The sequence below is a fragment of the Triturus cristatus genome, chromosome 11 (assembly GCF_964204655.1).
Source record: "Triturus cristatus chromosome 11, aTriCri1.1, whole genome shotgun sequence".
NCBI lineage: Eukaryota > Metazoa > Chordata > Amphibia > Caudata > Salamandridae > Triturus > Triturus cristatus.
The window spans coordinates 110398293-110415041 of record NC_140594.1 but is presented as its reverse complement, the minus strand read 5'-3'; the positions used below and the strand labels follow the sequence as shown (position 1 = coordinate 110415041).

The 16749-nt window shown below is 42.5% G+C and overlaps 1 protein-coding gene across 1 annotated transcript in view; it reads left to right on the top strand.

The window, feature by feature from the left end:
• Positions 1–16749, top strand: part of CRKL (CRK like proto-oncogene, adaptor protein) — an 88782-nt gene that overhangs the window by 13784 nt on the left and 58249 nt on the right. Inside the window, exon 2 of the mRNA XM_085636093.1 lies at positions 3071–3527. Coding sequence (XP_085492219.1) covers positions 3071–3527 — 457 coding nt within the window. The remainder of the gene's footprint in view (positions 1–3070; positions 3528–16749) is intronic.

Genomic DNA, 16749 nt, shown 5'->3' with positions numbered 1-16749 from the left:
GAGACTTTCAGGGTAGGAGCGGAGCGTAGCGCCCCACCTATTTTGAAAATTTCGCGAGGATTCATCGACCGGCGCCAAAGTTATTCCAAATAGAATGTTGCGGATTTCCTATGGAAACAGGGTCCTAACTATAACTATCTACTGGCGACCGCCAGTAGATAATATATATATATATATATATATATATATCAGAACATTTTTCATATATTTGTGACAGATGTGACCCCAGTGAAGTGATCATAATTAACGTGTTATTTAAAAAAAAAATTGACTGTTTTCAAAGGGTTATTGGAATGAAAGGATGTCTTTAGATAATGATTCATTTTCCAGATTCGTTTTCTAGTGCTTTAAGACTATCCTTAATTATTGTCAAAGTTTCGATCCAGTTGAGGATAATAGGGTCTCTTCAGGACAAGAATTTCCTGGGGACTGTAAATGATATAGATATTAGTATGAGAATTGCCAGGTGTGCGGGGGCTATTAAGTTCCTGATTGCGCCTAAAAGCTTACCCCAAGACGATCAGTTAGTGTCCCACGTAGACTCAAGGTTGAACGTCTTGCTTATAGGCAAGAAAGGATCTGAATATCGGTTGATATCAAGGTAAGTGTCCAAGAGCGATCAGTATTCTTGTGGTAACCTGCAATCTATTTTCTCCATGGTAGAAGTGATACCTACGGATTTAAGAAATTTCTTTCAGTAATCCTAATCCGACTGGTGATGTATAGTGATAATGAAGGTGTAGTCCACTCTCCTAATCAGCTGACTACAAGTGTAAATCAATTCGCAGTGGTTCCAGGAGATGAATGAGTCAGTTGAATTATATAGATCCTTGGATTGATACCCAAGTTTAAGGGATATGCTTTCAGTATTCAAACTTCTACTCGAGGAGTATAATGATACTTGAGGGTGTTAATACCCTTACCAGTTAAGCAAGCTGCAATAGTGTTGCAATTCACAGTGGTAGCCAGGATCTATATCTGCTCTGAATAAGACAACCTCATCTTAATGTCTCCATGTACAAAGTCTTTGGTGTTAGTGGTGATTTGGCAAGCTGTACAACCGCCACATTTGAAGTGACCTGTGATTGATGGTAATCCCATAGGTTTGTAATGGTGCTGCTTTGTGCACAGATGTTTGTGTCCGAATGTACTAGATGGTCTCTAATATTTCTACCTTTTCTGTAAGAGAACATAGGTTGCTCTTTGAAAATCTGCATGGTTATTAATAGTTTGCCACTGAGTATACTCTTAACAGAAGAAATCTTCCTTTTCAGTACAATTTCTATGTAATCTCAAAAATTGGCCATTTGGCAGTCCATCCTTTAGTGTTCGAGGGTGGAAACGTTTGTATTGTAACAGCGTGTTCCTTTCTTTGGGTTTCCTGTATAGACCCATCAGTTCATTTTCTTTATGCTTGATCTCCAGATCAAGAAAGGTAATCTTTTCTTTTTCTATGTTGTAGGTAAAAGTTAGACGATTGACAGCTGTGTAGATAGATATGTGTTCAAAAGCTTCAGTGTGTCTTCAGTGCCTTTCTAGATCAGGAAGATATCGTCAATATAACGCCTCCAAAATTTGATGTTCTCTTGGATTCGGTTATCTCTTGTATTCATATAGGTATGTTCTAGGTTTCCAGCATACAGATTGTCTAGATTCGGTGCAAAAATTGCTCCCATGGACCTGCCTGAACATTGTTGGTAATATGTAGAGTTGAAAGAAAAATAGTTAGCAGGTAATACAATTTTTAGAAGATCAGTAATAAATGCTGTGGGTACATGGCAAGGAGCAGGACGTGAGTCAAGGACTTTTTTTTATAACTTTAATGCTGTCATTTTGTGGAACGTTTGTGTACAATGATTCTAAGTCTGGGGTGACTAGAATATCTTCAACGGGATTGTATTCCGCTCCTTCAATGAGGTTCATCATGTATGTGCTGTCTCTAACATACGTGATGAGGACAGGAGCAACATCCTTAATGAAGGCATTTATGTATTCACCAACTGGCTCTAAAAACCAATCCACATCCAGACAGAATTGGCCTTAAGTCAATTTTTTTTTTAAATAACACGTTGGTTATGTCACTTCACTGGGTCACATCTGTCACAAATATATGAAAAAGGTTCTGTACTGTGTATATATACATGGTGTTTGTACTTTTATTTTTTTTATTAAATATAAACCTCATTACTACTTTTGCAAACGAATCCTATTTATAAATGAATAATTGTTACTCATTTTGGCTGAAGTGAGTTAAACTTCGTGGGCTACTACTGTTCTGATTTTGTGAATATCGAATGAAATTACATGTTAAGTATAGGATAACCAAACCCATTATGATCTCTTCATTTTAGGATTGAATTCTTGCGAGAACATACACTTGCTCAAGTGAAATTTTTTAAGAATGAGTTCCCTGTGAACAATTGTTCAAAAGCTAAATAGCCAATACCCAGTTCACATGGACATATGGGCCGCTCTTGTGTTTTGAAATACTGATTGTGCAGTGGGTACTGACTGATGCCATGCCTAGTGAGAAATCCTGACCAGCACCATTGATGCGGCTTATTGGCATTATTTACAGAACCCAGTTCCAGGCATTGATTCGTTTTGGGATTAGTCTTTTCGCCACTTTTTTTTTTTAAATGCAAAATTTCTGCTGCCATTGGAAGTTTACTCGACTATCGGCCCATATCAACTGCATGGCTTTACGTCTGCTGCTGCTTGTCCGCGCCATCCCCAGCCTCAATAATAATTCAAGTGCAGTATAAGTTGTACCGAAGGGTCAAATTAAACTTTCTTTTTTTAAACCATGCTTATTTGAGGCATTTTGTTCACATAGGTATGTGTTCATAGGCATGCTCGTGCCCCACTCACCACCCATAGCACCACCAAACACGTTGTGAATTGCATACGTTCCCTCTTCGTTGAAAATAGTGCTACCACATCGTTCAGTTTTTCCAATTGGAGAAATTCCAGAGTAACTCATTTTACCATCATCCGTTTTATTGTGAAGCGTCAAACAGCGCCATTTTATTGATTGTTTACTTAAAAATTAATACTTTTCTCTTTTTAGGTTTCCAAACCCATCGGTAGGAACTGGATCGGTCTCGAGCTTGCCAGCCTCTGAAGAAAATGTAGAGTATGTGCGGACACTGTATGATTTCCTTGGGAATGACGACGAGGACCTACCTTTCAAAAAGGGTGAAGTGTTGGTGATATTAGAAAGACCTGAAGACCAGTGGTGGCGTGCACGAAATAAGGACGGCCGAGTTGGCATGATTCCTGTTCCGTATGTAGAGAAGCTCCCTAAATCGTCCAGAACTGGACACAGGAATTCAAACAGCTATGGTATTCCCGAGCCTGCACATGCTTATGCTCAGCCCCAAACCACCAGCCCTTTACCTTCGTTACCGTGTACCCCTGGCGCTGTTATCAACCAATTGCCATCCATGCAGAATGGACCTGTTTATGCTATAGTAGTTCAGAAACGAGTACCGTGTGCCTATGACAAGACTGCTTTAGCGTTGGAGGTAAGAATGTCTCCTACCATGAGTTTCATTTGGCAATATTTTATTGTGAGCCTGGTAAAAGGATGCTGACCATGAATGGGATAACTACGGTAAACCTATTAAGATACCTGCAGATATCATTCAAACACAGCCATGTGTGAGGTTGCCTTTAATATGTAATGCAACATGAGCTATCTTCCCCCCCCCCCCTCCCTTTTTTGAGTAAGCGAAAACAAAATGAAATATACCGCACCTTGATGGACACCATGCACAAACTTGAAACACTTTACACATGTTATCATAACAAATACAACACATTGCAATTTCATCCCTATACCCTTTTGCATGCTGCCCATGTAAGAAAGTGCTTCAGAGCTCTACGTAGGAGTAGTAAGTCCTATATACATGTTACGATACAAGAGACCGATAACTAAAATAAATGTTCCCTACCTTCCCACACATGTGGACTTTTGTTGGGTAAGTTGTATATCTGCCCCCTTTTTAGGTCTCGCTGAGCCAGCGCATGCGCTGCTCAGCGAGAAATTTTGTGTGTGGGATTTCAATGTGCTGCCACAGGCTTTTGGTGGCCTAGCGCTTGAGTTCACGCGAGCGTGCACGCGCGCAGCCACCATCTTTCTTTGATCGCGGTCACTTTCGTGGGCCGCGCGGCCGTGTCACTTTCACGGGCCGCGCGGCCGTGTCACTTTCGCGGGCCGCGCGGCCAATGCTTGTTACTTCAAATTTTGGGGGCGGGAGATAGATGCATACAGCTCCGAGCATTAGCTGAGTGAGTGCTCTAGTGTTTGGCTGGTCACATGTTTGATTGAAAATGGCAGCGTCCGTAGTGGTAGGTGACCGGAAAACGTACTGTTATCATGCCTATTCCTATCCCGTTGTTTCAGTTGTACTGTTTTGTCTGCTTTTCCTTGTGTGATCGTTTAGAAGAGCTGACTGCTCAATTAGTGCTTTGCACCAGTGACCATCATCTTTGTAACTTTTATTGCTTTTTTTGGCAATGGGAATTTTCGGGGTCAAGCTGCAAGTGAATTCAGAGGTAAAAATGGGTGCCTCGGTCTCTCGCAATTATGTTGAGAATTGAGTTTGGGCTCAAACATTTGGAATTTTGCATTGAAATACCGAAGTCTAATGGCAATTTCAAGGACTTTAATTATTAATATTTAATGTCTGAGGGCTTGCTTGTCAGAGAGGTGATAAACGGGTATCTTATTTGTATAACATCAAAATATGAACTTTAAACCCTGCCCCGGTTAAAAAGCGTCATGTCTCTTACATCTACACATGAAGGTGCTTTCATACACACTTTTACTTTCATATGGCGGCTTATCAGTCAAGCAATTTAGCAAGACTGTAAATAATTGTATTTTATTATCACGTGGCTCAATCGAACGCATTTAGGTTGTCCATAACATTTGAAGATGGACATTTTCCTTAAGATGACAGCAGTAACAACTTTAACACATTGAACAACCCCTCCTCAAGCTCTATCTATTGATTGTTTATTCCCGGCTACACAGTTTAGAGGGTTAAGCTGCATGCTTTAGATTTTTGTCTCCAGCAGGTCTTCGGGGATAATATATCTTTAGTAGTTAATGCACTTGCTACAGTGACCTTTTGTGTAACCTACTGGTCAAACGTTTATATCAACATAATCTAGCACATGCATTTTTTGATGTGCCCACAGCAGAATACTAAAGGTAACTAACCTACGTGTCACTGGTTTATATTCCTGTAAGATAACTTACAGCTTATTTGTGCTTGATGCAGTGAGCCGTGTGTAAACTGCAGATCGCAAGATCCAATCCTCACTAAATAGCTCCTTGAATTAAGCTCCCACAACAAACTGCTGCATGTAATATCCAAGGCCTATGTTTGAATCCCAGCTGACTTTCATTCTTCTGGGCATTTACTCTTTAAACTCCACCTATGTGTTATTGTTAAGTCTAGCCATATGTTTGGTTACTTTCGCTTTCCATTAAAAAATAGTTTTATGCGAGAATTCATGTTATGATGGTTTACTAGAATGAATTGTACTGTGGTAAAACAGGGCGATAGGCACTTTGGAACTTTAATTAACCAAGAGTTGTGCACAGGGGCACAACTAGACCTGATTGTCTGGGGTGGGGGCGAAGGAAGCTAACGGGTCAACCAGTAGAGGCAGGACTAGCACATCAAACAATGTGGCGCATCTATCCTTGGAGCCAATACAACAAAATAGAATGGTAAAATGTGCACATTGAACATATTGGTCAAACTCAATATGATTAAAACAAAAAAGTTTTTAGTGCATTTGACAGTATTTACAGGCAACTGATAGACATCTCCAAAAAAGGGATTGAATGATTTGACTACCAAAAAGCAGCTTCTACATATTGCAATCCAAAGTGGTTCTGAACTAGTTATTTCAAGATGACAACCCCTTGGTGCCAATGCTCTAAAAAAACAAGCATTGCCATAGCCAATAGGTCTCGCCTTTGGGACCTTATAAGTGTTTAACTATGCAACAGTTAATGTTGTTGCACCAAGGATATAGTGCTGCATAACTAAATACTTATAAGGTCCCAAAAGCGAGACCTATTGGCTATCCTAATGCTTGTTTTGTATAGTTGTCAGGTACTTGTTTGTGCCAGGTATAGTGGTCCCCCCCCAATAGATTTAATTAATCGGCTGGGAGCATTCCCTGGTGACCAGTGACCATACTTATCATAGCAAAAAAAAATACTCTTGGGCTAGAAACATTTTTGGGGGTTTGTAGTTAACCAGCAGATTTAAGTCTGTATAGTTTGTAGTAATCTGTCAGTCATGCAGGTGTTCACAAATGAGGTTGTGGCGGTGGTCCTGTGTTACTGCCAGCGATAGTCTGGGTTAATGCAGGTGTCTTGTCTGCGTGCATATAGATACTTATGCATGCCTTCAGATGCATACATATGGCTACCGCCTGATGATGTTGCAGCAGTGAGCGGAGAAGGTGGGTTATGGGAAACTAGCCCGTAATGTCTGTCTGATTTAATCAACTTGGTATGACCATGTTAATGGTACAGTACCTTACCGTCTTCACAGCGGTCTCAATGATTGATGTTTACAGTTGCTTTTCAGGTTCATTCAGCAGATCGGTAGAATTGTAGTGGGCATTGCCCTCGCAATTGCAACTTTCGGGACTAGATTCCATAGTGGGAATTCCTGCTACATTCTAAGTTGTCTTATAGGATGGTTTATAGTGAACCTTTTGAGCTGGGATAGCCAAGATTATGAAATCTTGAAATTTAACCCCCTTGTGGCCTCATTCACTAGATCTTTAATTTTGATGCAGTCAGTTTGGTCTTATTGGTGTTTGCCGGTATCAATTGGCGTACATTTCCGTCACACATGGACGGCTAGTTAAGTGATCTTTTGTGGGTGGCTGTGAGTGGCTAGTGTTGTGCAGCGTCCTCAGTTTTATGTGTGATTTTTAGTGCAAGAGTGGGATGTGTTTAATATTCTAATCCGTACAGAGATGGTGCACTTCCTGTCTTAATCTGTTTTATGAGAAGAAGGGTGGGTCTGGCCCAGCCACATTCTTGTGGCTTCATCAGCAAAGAACATCTTCACCTTTTTTCCTGAATTTTTGTGGTTGTCTGGTTCTTTTCTTCGCTGACAGAGTTCTAGTGTACAGCAGCTTGAAAGTTTTGTAGTATGGAGGATTAGTTGTAGTGGTGCCCTGTATTGCAGTGTTATTTTTCAACTATCCTTTACTTACAAGAAGCTTGGGCCCTTGCTGTTGATGGTTTTCTATGTAAAACAGAGGATCTTTAAAGTAGGGTCTTGGGATGGGATGGCGGTGTAGAGTTTTTTTTAGCCGGGGGAGATATGGTCATGACTTGAATCTTAAAATTGTTGTCTCGGCATCCTTTTTTTGTTTTTAAACTCTTTATTAAACAGTCTCATGAGGTACATCATAATAGGTGTGCACATGCATTTCATCGGCCATGTATGCAGCATCTTGTTATATTATGCAAACGAAACGATGCTCACTGTGGTACTTAAGGCGGGTTACATTACAAATCGACCATATTAAAGTATGGAGACACATCTGGGTCGGCGTTCTTTTTAGTACTCGAAGAGCCGAAAGTGGGAAGCAACAGTACAATCCATTTTAATAATCCAGACTAGATGTGATGAGGGAGGTAGTTGCCTGTGTATTTTTCTGGAATCCCAGATTGTGTAGAATGCACTTCAGCCTCCATATGGTACTAAAGGCATTTCTAGTCACTTGGTTTAGTAACTGGCCATCAGCAGCGTGGAATCCACCATAGTTTCTTACTCACCCTACACCCTCCTGAGGCTTGAGCCGGGAGAGTTGCTATTTTCCACATTTTGCACAGTTATTTGCTATTTTGCACACTAAAGTTGGTTGAGAGAAGTGAGAAGCGAGCTGAGGTGAATTTTTAAAAATCGTTTTATTTGGTTTGCAAAACGAATGTTATTTTATGATCCACCACAGTTTTTAAAATTGAGTATTTCGTCAATTGGGGCAATCTGTTTTAATTTAACATTTTGGAAAGGGAGGCACCTTGCCCGGTTGGGGATTGAACCGGGGACGTTGCGAGCTTTAACGGGGCCGCCATCTTGGGGGAAGTACGGTCAGCGGGCTAGTGGTTGCGCCCCTGACTGTATAATTACAAATGCTGACGCGACCGCGCAGCGGACGCGCGCATTGGGCGCGCCAAAGGAAAGCACGTCTGCGCCCGTCCACACCGGTCCAGCGCCCAGTGCCAGTTCCCATGCCGGTTTCGAAAAAGGTGAGCCTGTAAGTTTGTACTGGTCAAGTGATCAGCTAAAAAGTTTAAATAGGATTGGCAGGCTAGCAGGATGTTAAAGCCACAACTTGGGTAGGGGACTGCCTAACTGCCCCATATGTCCCAGGTGCAAAGTCATGCTTCCAGAAGTGCTATATCAGCCAATTCTGTCACAAGTCCAATTAAGTTCGACTCGTACAGGCAAGCCACAATCACAGGGACTGAAATGCATTCTGTTAAATGCCAGATCCTTGGTAAACACAGCATAGAATGCGCCAGATTAATTCAGGATAAGGGCATAATGGTTGCCTTCATTACAGAGTCATGGATGGACGAGGCATCTGGGCCAGATTTGGTTAAGGCTACGCCCCCTGGCTATGTATGTTATACACTAAATAGGCCTTCTAGGAGAGGTGGAGGGCTTGCCGTCATTTATCACTCCACCATTAAGGCAACCTTCGAAAACGCTTCCATCTTTGACTGTGAGGCACTTGAATTCTTCATATACTATTCCCACCAGGCTACTTTCAAGGGAGTTCTCTTATATAGACCACCAGGCCCCAGGACGCCTTTTTTAACTTGGGTTGGAAATCTGCTTGAAAGAGGTATCTGTGCTAGTTCCTTTACTATGCTGGGAGATTTCAATTTCTACCTAGAGGTCTCTGCTGACCCTGATACAGCGAATCTTTTGAAATTTATGCAAAGTATGAACCTTGATCAACGGGTTGTTGGCCCCACCCACACTGCGGGGCATACTCTGGACGGGATTTTTTCTAGTAACCCGCAACTTTCGTTTACAGGCCTACTTCACTTGGTTTGGTCTGACCATGTGGCGGTTTGCTTTGAGTTGGCATTTTCGAGTCAACATGATGAGAATAAATTGGTAAAGAAGCAAGTGGCTTTTAGAACATGGAATAAAATTGAGGCTAAAGAGTTAGAAAATCTATTGAATGTTTCCCTTCCAAGCTTATCGATAGATATAGAAGAGGCAACCACCCAATACTCTAAATGGCTTGAAGCTGCCGGTGACAAGTAAGTGCCGAAAAAACTATTATAGTCTAATAGAACACGGCCTTCTGCTCCGTTGTATGGACAGGAATTAAAAGATCTTAAATTGAAATGCAAGTTACTAGAGAGGAAATGGAGAAAAGGATACAAAGCCTTGGAGAAAGAGGCATATAGACTAAGTCTAGTGGCATATAAACATGCTCTCCAAGCGGCGAAGAAAACATTCTTCGCCAATGGAATAAACTCTGCTGTAAATTCAGCCAAAGAACTTTTTAAAATAGTAATCAGCCTGGCATACCCGGGCCCTCCCAGTATCCCCTCGAGCCAGGAGCTCTGTGATATAATTGCCAAATTCTTTTTTTAGTAAGGTGGAGACTATTTTTTCTACGTTCAATGGCCCTATAACAGACGGGAAACTAGATGCTGAAGAGAGGTACAAATTACGCGTAGGTTCATATCTTAGTCTAGATGAATTTATGCCTCTTCCTATTAGTGAGACTTATAAGTTATTGATGTCCACTAAATCTGGCTCTCCTTATGATCCATGTCCAGTTGCAGCCTTAAAACTAGCCCCAGAACCAATTACCATTACATTGACCACGATCATAAATGCCATGTTTAAGCAAGGATATTTCCCGATAGCCTGGAAGTCCGCATCAATCCTGCCGCTACTTAAGAAACCTAACCTAAACCCGAAGGACCCTAATAATTTTCGACCCATTTCACGTATCCCTCTGCCAGCTAAATTAGCTGAGAAAAGTATGAATGCACAACTCACCTCATACTTACTGGAAGCTCAAGTATTGGATCGGACTCAATATGGGTTTAGAGCAGGCCATAGTACCGAGTCCGCGCTGCTAAAATCTACAGAGGAAATCAGAATTGCATTAGATCAGGGAGGTAAGGCCGCAATGATCATGCTTGATCTGTCGGCGGCCTTCGATACGGTCCATCACGATTTGTTGATGGACCGGTTGTGGGAATGTGGAGTACAAGGCAAAGCATGGGAACTCTTGAAGTCCTTCCTCTCAGACAGAAAACAGACAGTGTCTCTCGGCACTTTCTGTTCTAAACCGTTTTCACTGCCATGCGGGGTTCCACAAGGTTCCTCGCTTTTGTCCAACACTGTTTAAAGTTTGTGTCCTCTCTTGCCCATTTGATCAGGTCATTTGGATTCGATCTTAAATCTTATGCAGATGACACCCAGATCGTGGAATCTCTTGCAACCAGGGCAAGAGAGGAGGACAGAATTACGTTTTCATGATTGCATGGACGCAGTGGGTTTATGGATGGCCCAGAATTGTTTAAAACTTAACTCGAGCAAGACAGAGGTCATCTTGTTTGGGAATGATCCTAAGTTCTGGACCCCAAGTTGGTGGCCGGTTTCACTGGGCTCACTTCCAACCCCCTCCAGGAAAGTAAAGAATCTGGGAGTCTTGATTGATGATAGGCTCCAGTTTGAAGATCAAGTCAATTCAGTTGTCTCGGCTACTACATTTGTCTTGAGATACTGTAAAATTTTCTTACAGGATCTTCCCAAGGAGAATCAACGCACTATAGTGACTGCATTGACTATGACCAGACTGGATTATTGCAACAGCCTTTATTGTAATATCCAGGAGCGCCTGTTGCATAATTACAACTTCTTTAAAACTCGGCAGCCAGATTACTTAAAGGGACACCTAAATTTGCCTCCGTTTCTGGTGACATTAGAAGACTTCACTGGCTACCAGTTAAGAAACGGGTGCAGTTTAAGTCACTTTGCACCGTTTTTAAAACTCTTCATGAGAATGGCCCAGAACATTTAAAGCCGCAGTTTAAGTGGTATGTTCCAAATAGACCACTGCGATCTCTAGGAGCTAAATTGGTAGCAGTTCCAGCCTTGAAAAAAACTGCCTGGGGAGGAAGGAGCTTTCAGGTGGGGGCAGCCAAAGCTTGGAATGCCCTCCCGTTTCAACTTCGTAACAGCATGGATCTCATGGCTTTTAGGAAAGCCTTAACCTGGATGTTTAATGGGTAATATGTGGTTCTTTTGGTGCCATTGTTTGCAGGAGGTTCTTTGTAGATAGCGCCAGGACACCTTCGGGTAATAGTTTGCGCTTTAAAAATATTATAACATAACTCTGTTTGATGTTGGTGGTACCCAAGTACCGTGGGCCATTTTTCTGATCTCCATATATGAAAATCTGTTTTGAAAGCATTGAGATGAAATTATTTGTTATCCATTGGTTTACAGCTCAGACGGTCATCTAGTCTCAAGTTTTGAAGGTTGCTTGAATTTTCCACATTTTGCGTCGTCTCAACTCCATGTTGCAGGATGTGAGATTAAAGGCTATGACAACTAATTTTTTTTTTTTTTTTTTTTTGTGGTTTCCGTTCAGTATTGAGGTGTGGAGAAATGATTGATCTTTGAGGTACACCAGATTTGGTTAGACAGGTAAGCGAATAGAAGTACGGTGGTAGATTGATCTGTTAGTAAGGTAGGAAGAGAGCAAGTCAAAAGATGTTTCCCTTTATGCCGTTTTTAGGTCTCGTCTCGAAGGCTGCAATTGCGCAGTCTAGCTCCGAGATTGAATGTTTTGGAGTGGGGCTTTAACCCGCCCCTTTTTTTACCTCTTCTCCATTGGCTGGCCTCTTGAATGCTGGCCAGCCATTGGAGAAGAGGTTTGTCTCTCCGAACGGGCCCCGTCCTTTTCGGTTTCGGGGGCGTGTTTTTTGCTACTTTTCTCATTATCTCCTCCAGCCAATGGCAAGAGGAGAGAAAAGAAAAACACGCCCCCGAATCCGGAAACGCCGCTACCTTTCTCCGAGGCATTTCAGCTTCGCCTCGGAGAAAGGCGGCGGTGTTCATGGCTCTCGCCAGGTAAGGCAACAGTTTTGCCAGTATTTGTTGTGTGTTTGTCCCGGAGCATGGATGCATTACTTGTGTCCCTTCACCGTGTATTTTTTATAGGTGCTACTTTTTTGTTTGTTTCAGAACTTTACAAAAGTGTGTCCTTTTCAGCTATCTTCCTCGTGTAACTGCTTCCTCCGCTGTCTGTCTACTTGCGACAGCCCCCTTCCTCCCGTTGTTTCTCATCTGCTTGCCCCCAGCTTCCATTGTTCATCTGCTTGCTCGCCGGCATCTCCCTCGCATCCACAGTTGTCTGTGTTGCTTCCGACTCCGATTCCATCTTTCCATGTTACCTACCCTATTCCTACATATATATTTCCTCTGGCCCACCTCGCTCCATCCCTCCCTCTGTATTGCGTCCCGCCTCCCACCCCACAAAGAAGGTTCGGGAACTAGGCATGTTTCCAATCTCTCACTTAATAATACCATTTTTTTTAAGCCTCCAACATTTCTCACTAGTTCCTATCCATGGCTTTGTTTAAGTGAGTGCCTCTTACGTTGGTGAAATCTCATCAACAGACTCTGACCATACCATGCGATATATCTGCACTAGTCTGGCGTTTCTTGTCTAATCTATGTTACAGTTCTGAGAGGCACAAATTGAGAAATGAGACAGTTGTACAAGAATATGATTTTCCGAGCCCAGAATTCGCCTGCCACTGCCTCAGGGGGGCCTGCCCTCTCCTGGGTCACTGAGCCCCAGTGAACAATGAGGAACAGTGGGTGACAAAGGAGATTACGCAGTAATACCATCAGAACTCGGAAAGGGATTAGTGCAGCCGAGGCAGCTAGGGCGGGCTTCCATGCGCTGGCCCAGGGCCAGGGGCTCTAGCTGCGCAGCTTAAAGGACTGCAGGGGAAGGGTTTTGTTTTTAAAAAATAATTCCAGTGGAGTACAGATGAAAGCAAGATTTATAGCATAATTATTGTGAACAAAGGACGCCGGATTAATGATTAATGAATTTGAAGAGGCGATGTGTGCGGGGGGTGGGGGGGGGGGGGGGGGTGGCAGTGATGGCAGGTAGGGCAGCCAGGACTGACAGATAATCTGGGGGAGGAGTGAAGAATCACATGGGTGGGTCTACCTAGGCACGATATTTAGAGTTCTTAACCATGGGCATGGGTTTGCGTGTGTATATGGGTTTGCGTGTGTATAATGGCTTCTAAATGTCTGGATGGGCCGTCACCTGTGTCCGAGGAGTGGTGTGAGTGGATGTGGCCTTCTAACTACATCTGCACAGCGCGCACTTCGTACGTCTTACTGAGAAAGTGAAGTGCAGATGTACTTATTTGGCGACAGACTGATTTTGAAAATAATTCCAGGAAGCTTATAGCTGTGTTGCCTGTAATATGTCTTAATTTAAAGTACATAACTTATATTTTTCATGTGGAAAATGGTTAGATGGCTCATCTGTACAAAATCAGAACTATATCATGTTTGAAAGCCTGTTGACATTGAAACTACATTAGAGTAACGTCCAAAAGATCACTGCCGTATATATAGCTTATTTAACAAATATCGTTATGCAAACTACACAAAGGACGTAATCGGGTTGCGTTCTTACCTCTCGCTCTTACTCTTTAACCTGCACACAGCAGGCCTGTCCATTGAGCTCTGATAGGTTCGTTGCACCGTCATCACCTAAGCAACTCGCCCTTATGTTATGTAATGCATGCTGATGTACACCGTGCAAAAGGGTAAAGCACCTTTAAACGCCTGTATGTCTATAGCTGTTGGCTGCTTTGCTCAGGGCCAGTGGGCATTAATTGGGATTAATATAAAAGATTCAAAGCAAATTCTCTGTCTGTGGCAGGACCAGTTCTACCTGTATAGTTTTCGAGTGGAAACAGCAAAGTCATAATCCCTAATCTGTGTGCGTGTGGGAGGCTCTGTGTGGGTGGCTTTTTTTGTAGGTGGCTCTATGCGTGGTGGCTTTCTCTGTGTGGGTAACTGTGTGTAGGTGGCTATGTGAGTGGCTCTGTGTGTGTGGGTGGCTTTCTGTGTGGGTGCAAATGCAATATGTCTCGCATTTGAGAGTGATTAAGCTATTGACATTGTAAATAACAATGTCGTTTCTTTAAATGTTTTAAAAACAATGTCATGAGCAATGCCAATAGCTCTAACTTTAACCCCTTCAGTGCCACGCCCTTTCCCCCTCCTGTGCCGGGCGTTTTATTAGTGGGTGGGGTTCATGACGAGATAGTCTCGTCATGGGCACAGCGCGACCGTGCTCCATGACGAGACTATCTCGTCATGGGCACTGAAGAGGTTAACAATGCCGAGACCATTGCATTGTAAATGCTTGTTCAGTCTTCAGGAGGTAGTGTTGATACACTGTTTTCAAAAGGAATGCAACTAGTTCTAGCAAAAGTTATGCTGTCTCCGCTCCTTTTCAAATTATCCCTGATGTAAGTCAGAATAGAATCTGCACTTTTACCTGGGTTGAAGCCTGTTTTGATCTGTTAGTAACTTACTTTCTTGATGGTAGTTGAAGATATGAATGAAGGTTGATCTTACTATTGGCTTTCTCAAGAACTATCTTTTTGATATTGGCCTGTAGCTCTTCTTATCTGCTGGGTTGCGGATTGTTCTTCTTTGTCGTGTGTATCACATCTTCAGCTCTGTTGGGAACTTGCCTCTTAAGACATTGATTATGTTTAATGCAGATATAGAGATTTTTGTACACCGCAGGATATTTTTGAAGGTTTGACAGGCAAGAGTCTGATGTTGAGCCAGCATATCTACAGACTGTCACCATGACACAGATTTCTGAAAGTCACTGATGCTTGAATGATGTAATTGTAGATTGTTGTCATCATTCTTTGATGGTGTTCATCTTACCTTCGATTCTGAATGAGATCCCAGTGTACTGTTGTCAGAGTTCTGGCCTCCAGGTTTGGACATTGAAGTGTTTGCCGTGGACTTGAAAGAATGTTATGATTGAAGGGTTGTTGCAGAGGAATATGCAAGGTTGCAGACTTCTTAGATGTGTGGAGCTCTTTAAAGGGAATCTGGCATTGCTGCCTCCCCCGTTTGAGCAGTGTTCTTATTGCTTAATGGTAGATGTGTGCATCTTCAGCATCTAGAGGTTGGCCGTGAGTGGTTGTCTTACAGTGCTCCAAGGTAAAGAGTGCTGAGTTTTTGGTATTGTTTTGGGTATATGTAACTTTTGAGGTTGGCCCATGTGCTTGGTGTTGAATCTGAAGTTGAGCTTTCAGGTGAATTTAGTTTTGCAGTGTTGAGTTTGCCTCTTGTGTGTTGTAGAAGAACATTGTGGTTGCAGTAAGTTTTGAGGTGGATAAAAGATTAGATGGTGATCTATACAGGACGTGGGTTTGTTTCCATTGATCATGATTCCAGACTAGCAGAAATGTGTTTTGGGTGTGGCTTGCTGTTTGTATAACCCCAGAGGCAATATGACTTGGGTTTGCAGTGTCCAGATTTGATGTGCTTTTTTGTTATGACCAGATTCTGGTTTTTGAACCGGTTAGTAGATCGAAGATTTTTTTTTCTTCTTATTGATCATCATGCAGATTAATTGGGATTGTTTGAGTCAGAAGTACAGGTGTTAGTTGTAGCTAGGGTGGAGGTACAATGAGTTGGGAAGGTGGCGGTGTAACTTGGGTAGCAGGATTGGGTTGTAGAGCAGTCAACTGTGTCTGCACTATAATGTTTTTGATCAAGAAGACCGAAGATATTGGTCTGGGTTATTTCCGTTTGGTGAGTTTGCTAGTTGTTTTGTTAGTGTTTCAGGTCTGGGGTGCTATTGGTACAGTGTGTGCATGTTGCTGGTTTTGGCTGATGGGCATCTGAGAAGGGCAAAGGTAAAGAGTAAGGTGCCTCAAGAGCCACGTTTGCCATCGGAGGTTGATGGAATACTAGAGAGTGGCCTTAAAACCTCAGTCTGAGTTTCCAGTACAGAAGGAAGGAACTTGGGAGTTGTCTTTGACGACAAACTCCATTTCGATCATCAAGTAAAAGCACTCTCATCTGTATTCTATACACTAAAATTAATAAAGATCTGTCCATAGATCCCAAATGAACTTCCAAAAACAGTCATCACCTCTCTGATATTGACAAATTAGATTGATATGCCCTCTTTATCGGGATCTGGAAAAAAGTTGCATTAAAAACTTCAAACACTCCAAAATGCTGCATCTCGACTTCTCTCCGGCATTCCCAAATATAAATATGCGGCTCAAGCACTAGTCAAGTTGCGTTGGCTACCCATAGCAAAACGCCTGGAGTTTAAGACCGTATGCATAACTTTTAAAGCACTGCATCACTCGGGACCTTGCTATTTTAGTGCAAAATGTGCCTGGTATTCCCCAGGCAGAAAGCTCCGATCCTCGGATGCAAGGTTATTCCTTCCAAGAGCAAAGCGTACAACCTGCGAAGGCACAAGCTTTCTATTGAAAGCAGCTACACTATGGAACAGCATACCAACGACAATAAGGAAATGCCCTGTGTTCCTGGCTTTTTGGAAGTCAATAAAAGCTTGGCTGTTCACACGCTAGTAATCGGCAGTAACCAATCTCGTCAGCAACGC